This window comes from Pristis pectinata, chromosome 21 (assembly GCF_009764475.1).
Source record: "Pristis pectinata isolate sPriPec2 chromosome 21, sPriPec2.1.pri, whole genome shotgun sequence".
Taxonomy (NCBI): Eukaryota; Metazoa; Chordata; class Chondrichthyes; order Rhinopristiformes; family Pristidae; genus Pristis; species Pristis pectinata.
In genome coordinates, this window is record NC_067425.1 from 26,903,802 (window position 1) to 26,916,599 (window position 12,798).

The 12,798-nt window shown below is 38.8% G+C and overlaps 1 protein-coding gene across 22 annotated transcripts in view; it reads left to right on the top strand.

Moving 5' to 3' along the window:
• Positions 1-12,798, top strand: part of elna (elastin a) — a 168,846-nt gene that overhangs the window by 76,333 nt on the left and 79,715 nt on the right. For 16 of the 22 annotated variants that reach the window (XM_052035710.1, XM_052035692.1, XM_052035711.1 and 13 more), the window contains 6 exons: positions 26-109; positions 610-645; positions 2,659-2,733; positions 7,140-7,175; positions 8,895-8,960; positions 10,799-10,831. In XM_052035710.1, the coding sequence (XP_051891670.1) occupies positions 26-109; positions 610-645; positions 2,659-2,733; positions 7,140-7,175; positions 8,895-8,960; positions 10,799-10,831 (330 nt within the window). The remainder of the gene's footprint in view (positions 1-25; positions 110-609; positions 646-2,658; positions 2,734-7,139; positions 7,176-8,894; positions 8,961-10,798; positions 10,832-12,798) is intronic. The other 6 variants (XM_052035712.1, XM_052035714.1, XM_052035695.1 and 3 more) reach the window with 3 other exon arrangements.

Below are 12,798 nucleotides of genomic sequence, written 5' to 3' on the forward strand. Positions count from 1 at the left end.
TATCTCTCCTGTGTTGATGTTCCAGGGGCTGTTCCAGGGGCTGTTCCAGGAGCTGTTCCAGGGGCTGTTCCAGGGGCTGTTCCAAAGGGTGTCCCAGGAGCTGTTCCTGGTAATTTTGTCACTTTTATTAATTATTTTTTGCGATGTATTTTGACATTGATTGAAATGTGTATGTTATATTTGTTCCAGCTTTTGCAATTCAGTGTCTGTGCTTTGCACCTAAAAGTAGTCTTTCAATTCTTATCACTGCTGTGGTTAGATTAGTTATCAGCAATCATGGACTAGCCTGGTGTAATGCAAAAACAGACTGAGTGAGTTTCCCTGGAAGAGACTCACAATCCCATACTTGCCAGTGCTTGAACTGAAAACCTTGTAAATTGGAGCCTCAGGTGTGAATAAGCCCTAATATTAGTCTAGAAAATAGTGCTATAGACTGTAGCTTGTTGAGTGTATACCATGATGGTTGGGAACCACATGCACTTCCCGAGTGGGCAAATGCTTTTTCAGCATTTTGGAATTGTTTGTTCTATTGGTGTAAGTAATGTTGCTCATCATTTCACACTGTATGTAACTATTCTCTCTCACTTATCTTGTCAATCCTTATTGCAGGTGGATATGCAGCAGCCAAAGCAGCTAAATATGGAGGTAAATCTTCCTATTTTCATAATTCAGTGACACTGTGCTTCACAGACAATCCTACTATCCGTGCAAGCATTTGTGTTTCTCTACTATTTGCCTTAGGCAATCAACGATCATTTATAGACGTCAGTCAAAAACTGCAGATGCCACAAATCTGAAACGAAAATAGAAAATGATGGAAAGATTCAGCAGGTCAAGCAGTGTCTGTGGAAAGAGAAACAGAGTGAGTGTGCGTGAACCATCCAGACAGATGCTGCCTGATCTGCTGAGTGTTTCCAGTATTTCCTGCTTTAGATTTTAAAATATCACTTTAGTTCAGGAGAATCTCAGTGACATCTTTGCAGTGATGTCAAACATCTATCAAAATCAAAATATTATATTATGCACAATATATATGGCTTTTTGTTGACAGATACCATTGCATTTTCCTAAGTTTAGGATCTGTGATTACTCACTGATGCCTTTTGTCATTTTAGTTTAGTGCTTTATATAATTTATATAATAAAATCTGTAATGCTAAAGTTATTCTTGCTAAAAATTCTTTGAATGGAATATGAAATAGATTGGCGATTCATAAGCCAATTTGTAGATTACGGGTCTGTTAAGTTCAATCAGCTTTATTCTTTGATACCATTTACTGAATCATATCAGAATCATGGAAGCATACAGCACTAAAACAGGCCCTTTTATCCTATTTCTTCCATGCCGACCATGTTGCCTACCTACAGTAATTCATTTGCCCATGTTAGGTCCATATCCCTCTATTCCTTTCCTAACTGCAGCTCTCCATTCCAGACAACATCCTGGTGAAAATTATCCTGGTGTCATTTTAGGCTGAGATTTAAACAAATTACTCAATTGAGTAAGAGTAAGAGCTTTGAATCAATTACAGAACTGTATCAAATTTCATCCAACCATACACAATGGTTACGCTTGAAAGGGGGTGGTGTACATGCACCTGTCTACATCAATGGTGCTGAGGTTGAGGGTTGAGCTTCAAGTTCCTAGGGACAATAGCCTGTCCTGGTCCAACCACGTAGATGCCACGGCCAAGAAAGCTCACCAGCACCTCTACTTCCTCAGGAGGCTAAAGAAATTTGGCATGTCCCCTTTGACACTCACCAACTTTTATCGATATACCATCGAAAGCATCCTATCTGGATGCATCACGGCTTGGTATGGCAACTGCTCTGCCCGGGACTGCAAGAAACTGCAGAGAGATGTGGACACAGCCCAGCATATCATGGAAAACAGCCTCCCCTCCATGGACACTGTCTATACCTCTCGCTACCTTGGTGAAGCAGCCAGCATAATCAAAGACCTACCTACCCGGGTCATTTTGTCTTCTCCTCTCTCCTATCAGGCAGAAGATACAGGAGTCTGAGGGCACATACCACCAGGGTCAAGGACAGCTTCTATCCCACTGTTATAAGACTATTGAACAGTTCCCTTATACAATGAGATGGACTCTTGACCTCACAATGTACCTTGTTATGACCTTGCACCTTATTGTCTACCTGCACTGCTCTTCCTCTGTAGCTGTGACACTTTACTCTGTATTCTGTTATTGTTTTTACCCTGTACCACCTCAATGCACTGTGTAATGAATTGATCTGTACGAATGGTATGCAAGACAAGTTTTTCACTGTACCTCAGTACAAGTGACAATAATAAACCAATACCATTTCCACTGTCCTCATACTCTGCTGTGCACAACATTTTTAGCAGTATTTTCAGGTTTTTCATCACACTATATTACATGACCAGTTCACATTCCAAAATTTATCAACAATATAGTTTCCCTTTCTCATCAGAGGTAAATTCTGCCTTCTCATTAAAGTAACTGAAAGTATTTGAACTTCTATTCACCTTCCTGAATCTGTTCTTATAGCAAATAAAGACAACTTAGTGCATGGTAGTCTCAGTAATAACAAAATGATTTTAGCATCAATGCCATGTTAGTCTGTGAATATACAGAAAGTATCAATGATTGTGTGCTCTCCTGCTCTGATATTCCAGGTGGTGTCCCAGGAGGGATTCCCTCACTTCCACTTGCAGCTGGTCTAGGGGGTCTTCCAGGGGGCGTTCCAGCAGGTTTCCTTGATATTTTTGTCACTTATTAATGATACTTTTGATATATTTTGATGCTGATGGAATAAATATGTTTTATTGGTTCCAAGTTTTGCAAAATTGAGCCTTGGATGACAAGACATGTTGCAAATTTACTCAAAAAGGAAAAGGAAGTATGGGAAGCTGAAATTGGACAGGGCCCTTGAGGAATATAAAGGAAGCAGGAAAGAACCTAAATGGGGAATCCAGGAGGGCTAAAAGGGGCCATGAAATGTCCTTGGCAAGTAGGATTTAGGAAAACCTCAAGGCACTTTTTACATGCATTAAAAACAAGAGGGTAACTAGGGAGAGGGTAGGACCACTCAATACAGAGGAGGAAATTTATGCCTGGAGACAGAGGAAGTGGGGAAGTCCTAAATGATTACTTCACGTCGGCATTCAACAAGGAAAAGGACATGGAGGATAGTGAGATCAGGGAGACATATGCTGATATTCTAGGGCATGTTGATTTCAAGAAAGGAGGTATTAGGTCTCTTGGGGAACATTAAGGTGGATAAGTGTCTAGTGCCTGGTAGGATCTATTGAGAGAGGCAAGAGAGGAGATTGCTGAGACCTTCGCAAAGATAAATGTATCCTCTTTAGCCACAGGTGAGCTGCCAGAGGACTGGAAAATAGCCAGTGTTTTCCCTCTGTTTAAGAATGGTAATAGGGACCAAACAGGATTTGATAGACTGGTGAGCCTTGCATCAGTGGTAATGAAACTATTGGAGAAATTTCTTGTGATAGGATTTCCTCCCATTTGAAAAAGCATAGATTCATTAGGGATGGTCAGCGTGGCTTTGTGTGGAGAAGTCATATCTTACAAATGACTGAGATTTTTGAGGGTGACGAAGGTAGGGCAGTAGATGTTGTATACATGGACTTAAGTAAAGCTTTCCACAACATCCCTCATGGTAGGTTGATTCAGAATATTAAGGCACATGGGATCCATGGAGATTTGGTAGATTGGATTTAAAATTGGCTTGGCCATGAAGACAGAGTAATGGTGGTGGGTGTTATTCTGACCAAAGGTCTGTGATCATTGGACCGAAGGTCCTATTTCCATGCCGACCAAAGTGTCTTCCTGAGTGAGTCCCACTTGCCTGCATATGGCCCATAAGCCTCCAAACTACTATCCATGAACCTGTCCAAATGTCTATTGAAGGTTGTAATTTTACTCGACTCTGCCACCTCATCTGGCGGCTCATTCCATATACCCACCACTCTCTGTGTGAGAAACCTGCCTCACAGGTCCACTTTAAATCTTTCAGCTCTCACATTAAACCTATGCCCTCTAGTTTTACACTCCCTACCCTGCAAAAGAGACTGTGACAATTCATCTTATCTATGTCCCTCATGATTTTATAAACCCCTTAGTCTCCTAAGCTCTGGAGAAAACTAAAAATAGTTTCATCTTATCCAGTCTCTCATTATAACTCAAGCTCTCCAGTCTTGGCAACGTCCTTGTGAATATTTTCTGTACCCTCTCTAACTTAATAACATCCTTCCTACCGTATGCTGACCAGGTCCCTGTTAATTACTATACAAGTCCTGCCCTGGTTTAACTTCCAAAGATGATCCCCTGGTACTTGTCTGAGTTAAATTCCATCTGCCATTCCTTGGCCCATTTCCCCAGTTGAGCTAGATCCTGTTGCAACCTCATTCAATCTTCTTCACTGTCCACAGCACCACCAATTTTAGTGACATCTGCAAACTTACTAATCATGCCAGCCACATTCTCATCCAAAGCATTAGTACATATGACAAACAACAGAGTACCCAGCACACCACTGGTCACAGGCCTCCAGTCTGAAAAACAAACCTTCACTACCACCCTCTTGTCTCCTTCTGCCAAGCTAGTTTTGCTCATCCTGAATCCCATGTGACCTAACCTTCCAGACCAGCTACCATGTGAGACCTTGTCAAAAGCCTTGTTAAAGTCCATTTAGATAATGTCTACTGGCCTGCCTTGTCAATTCTCTTGGTCATCTCTTCATAAAACTCGGTCAAGTTCGTGAGACACAAAGTTCCACACAAAATGCCATGTTAATTATCCATAATAAGTCCTTGCCTTTCATAATACAGATAGATCCTATCTCTCAGAATCACCTTCAGTAACTTTCCCACCACCGATGTTAGGTTCACCTGCCTGTAGTACCCTGGCTTGTCCTTGGAGGCCTTCATAAATAAAGGTACAACATAACAAACCTACAGTATTCTGGCACCTCACCCGTGGCTAAAGAAGATATAAAACTTCCACCAGGGCCCCAGTAATTTCTTCCCTTCTCACAATGTCCCACAATACTTGGTCAGGCCCTAGAAATTTATTCACCTTTATGCACCTCAACACCACCAGCACCCCCTCTTTTATAATGTCGATATGTTTCAAGACATCACCATTCCTTTTCTCGAATTCCCCAGCTTCCATGACCTTTACCATGTTAAATACAGATGCAAAGTATTCATTTAAGGCTCCACCCATCTCCCATGGGTTCACACATGGATGATCTCACTGATCCTTAAGGGGATCTTTTCTCTCATTAGTCACCCTTTTGTCTTAATATAGTTTTCAAAACTCTTAGGATTCTCCTTTACCCTATCTACCAAGGATATCTCATGTCTCCTTTTTGTCCTCTTCATTTGCTTTTTAAGAGTACTCGTACATCCCTTATAACCTCAATGGATTTGCTTGATCTCTGTTACCTTTTCCTGACTCACTGGCCTATTATTTGCTGGATTATCCCCATTGTCCTTCTTAAACAAAGGAAAAACACTGAAAATTCTCCTCTGAGACCTTGTGGATACAAAGATCTCTGTCAAGGCCCCAGCAATCTCCTCTCTTGCCTCCCTCAGTAACCTGGGATAGATCTCATCAAGGCCTGAGGACAATCCACCTTAATGTTCATCAAGAGACCCAACACTTCCTCCTTCTTGATATCAACATGCCCTGGAATATCAACTTACCCCTCCCTGATCTCACTATCCTCCATGTCCTTCTCCTTGTTGCAAGTAATAGTTTAGTACCTTGACTACTTCCTCTGGCTCCTGGCATAAATCCCCTTTGTCCTTGTGTGTTCCTACCATTTCCCTATCCTCCCTCTTGTTTTTACTGGATGTATAAAATGTCTTGAGATTTTCCTAAGTCCTACTTACCAAAGACATTTCATGGCCCCATTTAACCTTCCTGATTCCCTGTTTTTCTTTTCTGTTTCCTATATATTCTTCGTGCCCTGTCCAATTTCAGCTTCCTAATCCTCGCATATGCTTCCTTCTACTTTTTAACTAAATTTGGAACACCTCAAGTCATCCAAGGTTCCTGAACCTTGCCATCCTTGTCATTCTTCGTCACAATAACAGGTTAGCCTGACCAAATGGCATTTAAATGATTCCCACATGCCAGTAGGAACCTTTCCTCCCTCTGGTTATTCATCCACTTGCTGTGAATCTGCTCCATAGAAGTTAACATTTCTATCACTTCCTTTACATTGTAACTTCACGTCCTAAATGATGAATTGATTATGAACTTCTCTGGAAAATGGTGATTGTGATACATATTTGCAGCTTCTATCTTTTAATTATCATATTAGATGTCTATTTGGGAATTATAATGTTATCTGGAATGAATTGAAAGAAACATGTTTTTCTCTGTTGACCAGATCCTAAGTATGCAATGACTCTCCTCATTGAAACTTTGATGGGTTCAAAACAATTGTAGGTTTTAGATGTACATAGCTTTTGCAGTCAATATTCTATATCAATTCCAAAGTTTTTCATGGATGCAGGTTTAAATGCTACCAGCAGCAGACCTGTCCATGACAGTAAATGGTCAGAATTAATTATCATTTACAGAATATGGATTGCTTGAGTATCTACTGAGCTGTTGATTTCTGTTGGTAACCCAACTCACTGGATGTTTAATCATCTTTCCTTCAGTAATCTTGTTTGTGATAATGATAGCCTTCTCAATTTATCTTCTGGATCTTTATCCCTTGCTGTGTTTAGTTTGATGATGGAATCTGCTACAGTGCCATCTAATATCCAAAAGAATATTTGAGGGTGGAAATAGCTGGCAATAAGGTAAATCATGAAGGATATGTGCAACCGTATGGAATTAATAGGTGGATTGCCCTCTCTTACCCTATTTGTAAGCTTAAAGATGACTTTATTGTGTTACAAAAACAGAAAATCTAGAAACACACAACAATCAGGCATAATCTATAAAAAGAGGAATAAAGTTAATGTTTCATCAGAACTTTGTTAGTTACATTGTTAGTTGGGTTTGAAGAATTTGCCTCAATACTGAATATCTTGGAATTGTTTTTCTCTTGAATGACGTGATGGGGTTGATCTACAAGAGGCTCTGTCGTAACCTAAGTCTTTTATCATTGTAGGTGTTTATGCGGCAGCCAAAGCAGCTAAATATGGAGGTAAAGTTTCCTATTTCATTGTTCAGTCAATGCCACTTTGCTTCATGAGGAATCCTGTTATCTTTGCAATACTTTGTGCTCACTCTGCTATTTGATCCTACCAAGAAGCAACCATTTTAAAAAATTGCTTTGTTTCAAGAGAATCTCTGTGGTCTTGCATGCAGCAAATTTCATCAAATATCAATATAATGTTATTAGTAAGCATAGTACAATTATTGTAACAATCCTCTTGACAAATACATGACCTAAGTAAATGGTAGAATGTTGTAAAGAGACAGTATTTTGTTTTCCTGGTCCAGAGTCTAGAACACCAACTTTAGTCATTACAGTTTGTGCTATGTTGCATTACATGTATTTGCACTGATAGAACACATAGGCAAGAATCACAAACATCTTAATACCAGTGGTTTTTCAGGGCATAATTTCAAAATTTTCACAGCACATAATACTGAAATATGTGACAAATGAGTGCAGTATAGGAAATGACTTTAGGGATAAAGACAACATTGTTATGTGGCCAAATATATAATAGATAAAATTTAAAGGCGTTATCACTCACTCACAGATACTATCTATCTACGTATCTTTCCATACCTTCTCATTACTGGCAACAGAGAAGTGACAGATGTGTCTCACGTGCTACTGACTGAGTAACAGATCCTTATGATTGGTTGACTTCTCAGATTATGGCACAACAGGAGACATTTTGTATCTCAGTTTATTTTTCATCAAAAGCATTGGGAACTGATCAGGTTCCCAACAGCATCATCCCTGTTCCTTAAAATAGAAACAGTTTGATTGCAGTCTCCCTTTATAAATGTTTATTGTACAAGTTGTTTCCCAGTACGGCCATCACCTTCAGTTCCAAGGTTGCCAAGAGCATCAATACTGAGAAATCAAGTGTGATGCTCAGTGTGGAAGTGTTTTTCCATATCTCCCAAAATTAAAGGTTCATTTTCTACCTTCTTTCTGTTGTGTTCAAAAGCTTACCAGGAATAATGCATGGACCAATGTGTATAGAAAAACACACTTCTAAAAAAATTTAAATAAAAGTGGTGGATTTAAAAACAAAGTTTTTTCATAATAAAATTCATGAAGTGAGTCACTGTTGCTAAGAATTCTTTGAATATAATGCCAGATAATTCTTGTTGATCCATAAAACACATTCTAATTGCAGATGTGGTAAATTTACTCAGCATTTTTCTATTCTATCTCTTTCTGACCTGCTATCGTAATGTTTAGTGTTAGGCAGCTGTTTAAATATTCAATCGATCAAGTGTTAGAGTTTTGGATCAACTACTAAACTGTTCCAAATTTCATCCAACCACACCCTTGTCATACCTGACCATTTCTGGTGTCCTTGTACTTTGTGGCCCATTGTCTTTTAGAACTATTTTCAGATTTTCCATCATACTACCTATTTATTCCATGGCCAGTTAACATTATTGTCTTCACATTCAAAATGTAAGCAATGGAATAAGGTACTCTTTCACATCAAACATGATTTCTCCCACTTGACTATGACTTTATGACTCAAATAACAAAGTATTTAAACTTTTGATCACACTGCAGAATCTTGCAATTGATGAATGTAGCAATTTATTCCTGCAATTGGTAATCTTAACAATGCTGTAATATATATTAGTATCAATAAAAGTTATTTTTGTTAGGGTTATACAAAATAAAAGTGGTTGTACATCTGCTGTGTTGATATTCTAGGTGGCGTTCCAGGAGGGTTTCCTGCAGTTCCAATTGGAGCTGGTCCAGGGGTAGCAGGTGTACCTGGTAATTTTATTTCTCAATAATGATCTTGAATGGAAACTTTCAGCATAGTTTTTGTCAAGTTTTATAATGTTGCTTTTTTTTCCAAAAAACTTGTAGTCTTTCACTTTATTTCAATTCTGTAGTTTTATTGCAACCTGAATCAGCAATAATGATCTTTCATGACCTAACAAGAATAGAGTGATAGTCATGGGGAGACACAGCATGGAACGGGCCCTTCAACCCACGCAAACCATCGTCCACCCATTTACACTAATCCCTCACAAGTCCCATTTTTTATTCCTCCCACATTCCCATATCCAACCACTGAGTTACACACTGGGGGCAATTTACAGTGGCCAGTTAGCCTACTAACCTGCACATTTTTGGGATATCTGAGGAAACTGGAGCACGAGGAGAAACCCATGCAGTCCCAGGGAGAATGTGCAAACTGCACACAGACAGGACCTGAGGTCAGGACTGAACCCAGGTTGTTCTGCTGTGAGATAGTGGCTGTATTAGCTGCACCACTGTGCAACCCTTCTGGTGACACTCCCCTAGAGAGGACTGGTTCTCCTTCTTACCTGGTTTTGAACTGAGATTGTCTTGTAAGTAGAGCTCCAGGTTTGAGTGGGCACCCTTGCTGGCTAAGAAATGTGCTTTCTTGCTCTTTCTGTCTCCAGCATGTTGGCCAGGTAGCACTCCCAAATCTTCAGCCAGAATTGCCCTGAATATCATCTTTGATTGGACTTTTCATTTGTCAGTTACAAAACAATGAACTGTTTAAATAAATGAATATATTGTTTAAAATAGTCTCTTCTGCCTTGTGCAAAAACTTTCTTCAGCATTACAATGTAGCCCCTCACCGGTCTCATCCAGCTATTCATTGAAGAACCCATGTGAAAATTGTATTAAGCAAACATGGGTTTGTAAACAGAGCTTATAATGCTGGTCACATGCATTTGGTACAAGATCAGAAAACCAGCACCTACATATTTTGCCCATAGTCTCACACTTGCCACATGAGCTAGGTTGTCATTTCATTCTTGGAAATGTCTTTTCTCCACTGAGATTTTAAATGGTCCTAAGCAGGTGATTCAGAATAAGTTAAGAAATACATGAACACTATATATGAACTGCGGGATTTGTCCTCCCAAAGAAATAAATTAGTTATCCATTTGTTTGTTTTTAAGACCATTGTCTCTGGAAATTGGCTTCTTCATTTGATTATATCATAGAATTAAAATATATTTTTGAAGGTTTTAGTCATTTTTGGCCACTTCCTTTCAGAGTTTAAGTGGAAAATGTGATAAGATTGGCAGTCCCCAATGAGAATGGGTTGGAATTAAAACTAATGGAGATAGTAAATCCGCAAGAGCAGTTTAAGCTTTTTGACATGATTCTATGTCAATTCCAAAAGCTTCCACAGAATATGTGTGGTGAAGCTTGAAACACAACTCCCAAAAAAAATACAATCCATGTATACAAATCTTCAGACACAGAAACAATCACCATTTGCTGGAGAATCTATTGAGTTGAGCAATTCTGTTAGTCACCCAGCTTTTGTCCAGTAAGCTTTGGTGTGGTAGCTGTACCCATCACTGTTTGTTTTGTCCCTGCTGTATGTTATTTTTTATAACTTGTTGTCTCCCAAGAAGGGAATTAATTTGCAAATTGCCTGACCTTATTCCAAATCTTTTTTTTGATCTTAATTCTTATATCACTGTTGTTTCAAACAATTTTCATTGAATATTGAATATATCCAAAATACATTTTCTCTGGAACAAGATGGTGTAGTTGATCATTATTCTCTTCTGTATGTAGTTGTTCTCTGTGATAACATCAATTATCTTTCACTGCAGGTGGCTATGGAGCAGCCAAAGCTGCTAAATATGGTAAATCATCTTAATTTCTTGGTTCTGTCAAAACACTAATCTATCTGTTTCCCTCTGCTTAAAGGGCTCCCTGCTTAAAGGACCTCAGTAACCTCCCTTCTGTAGGGATGTACTATCTAATATGAAAATACTATCTTATTAGTTAATACTGGCACAATCCTCCAGACAAATATCTGACTATTGTGACTATAGCTCAAGTAGACAGAGCTGCTTTCTGCTGTTCATACATTTAGAATTTGCTGTTACTCACTGATGTCATCTTTAATTGCAATTAGTTCTGTGTACTTTCTTTGTATGTTAGCAGTGGGAAGCACATAGACAAGACTTTATACTTGCAATAATCCTAATGCCACTGAGTAGTTATCAAGGCGGCATTTCAAAACTTTCATGGTTTAGTGAAAGGGAAAGATACAAAATTCCTAAATAATAAGTTTGATTTAGGGATGCTATTTCATGAAAGGGGTGTTTAGAACCAGTGGTCATAGTCTCAAAGATAGGGGGTTGTTCGTTCATTAGGAGCTAAGTTTATTCAAGACAGAAATCAATAGATTTTTCAATATTAGGTTATCAAGGAAAGTAGCACAAGAAAAATGAGGCAGGAAAGTGGCACTGAAATGAAAGACCCTATTGCGTGAATATAGGAACCTGCTTTTATTTCTTGCATTGGTCTCATCCAGCAACTCACAGAGTTCTGTGCATGAGTATGTCTGTGGTGGCCAACCCATTTTCCTCTGCTATTTTCCTTCATACAAGAACTGAGACGTAACCCCATTTTGATATTTCCTTCATACAAGAACTGAGACGTAACCCCATTTTGATATTTCAGTACATGATTTAGGTTGTCGTTTCAGTGCAATGCTGTGCTGTTGGAAACACATATCTTTTGAAGAAGAGTTTAAACTCCAAGAGAAATAAATGTATTGCTTATCAATCTATGTGAAATTTGCTCAATGGAAAATAGGTTGATGATTTGTCTATATCACATTGTGAGATCATAAGTAAATAACTAGTTGTGAGCTTCTACAGATAGAAATGGGCACAATAGATAATTGCAGGTTCCAGATTGGAATTTTGCTTTTAATTGAAAACTTTGAAGTAACTGAAGTTACCTGAAGGGAACAGAAAATAAACATTTTTCTTACAAACAAGTTGTCAAGTCTTCTAGGAGTCTATCTGTGCAATATGACATAGTGTCTCCCTCCATGAGCCTCTGATAAGCCACCCATTGGTAGCAGCAACTGCATTAAAATTGAATTTTGCATTCAGTTTGAGGAGAGAACAATCAGACCAAGACTAATACTTTAAACTTAAATAATGGCAGTTACAAGGCTATTAAAGCAGATCTAGCTAAACTAGAATGTCAAATTAGGTTGAAAGATCAATAATTGTGTTGCCATTCCCAGATATTTAAGGGGATATTTGAGAATATAATAGAACAGAAAAGGGAGGACTCACTTTCCACAGTTATCTTAAAAGATAGTATCAAACTTCGAGAAAAATCATATAATTGTGTAAAGGTGGATTCACAATCAGAAGATTAGGCAGAATATAAAATCAGCAGTGAATGACTAAAAGACTACTAATGAAAGAAAAATTAGAATATAAGAAATCTTTATTAGTCACATGTACATCGAAACACACAGTGAAATGTATTTTTTGCGTTGAGTGTTTTGGAGGCAGCCCGCAAGTGTTGCCATGTTTCCAGTGCCAACATAGCATGCCCACAACTTCCTAACCCATATGTCTTTGGAATGTGGGAGGAAACCGGAGCAATACCCAGAAGAAACCCACACAGACACAGGAAGAACATACAAGCTCCTTACAGACAGCGGCTGAAATTGAATCCGGGTCGCTGGCGCTGTAATAGTGTTACGCTAACCACTACACAGCCGTGCCTGCTGAGAGAAAGAGAGCTAGATATTAAGTGTTTCCACAGATTTTTTTTTAAGTTTAGCAAAGCAAAGTGA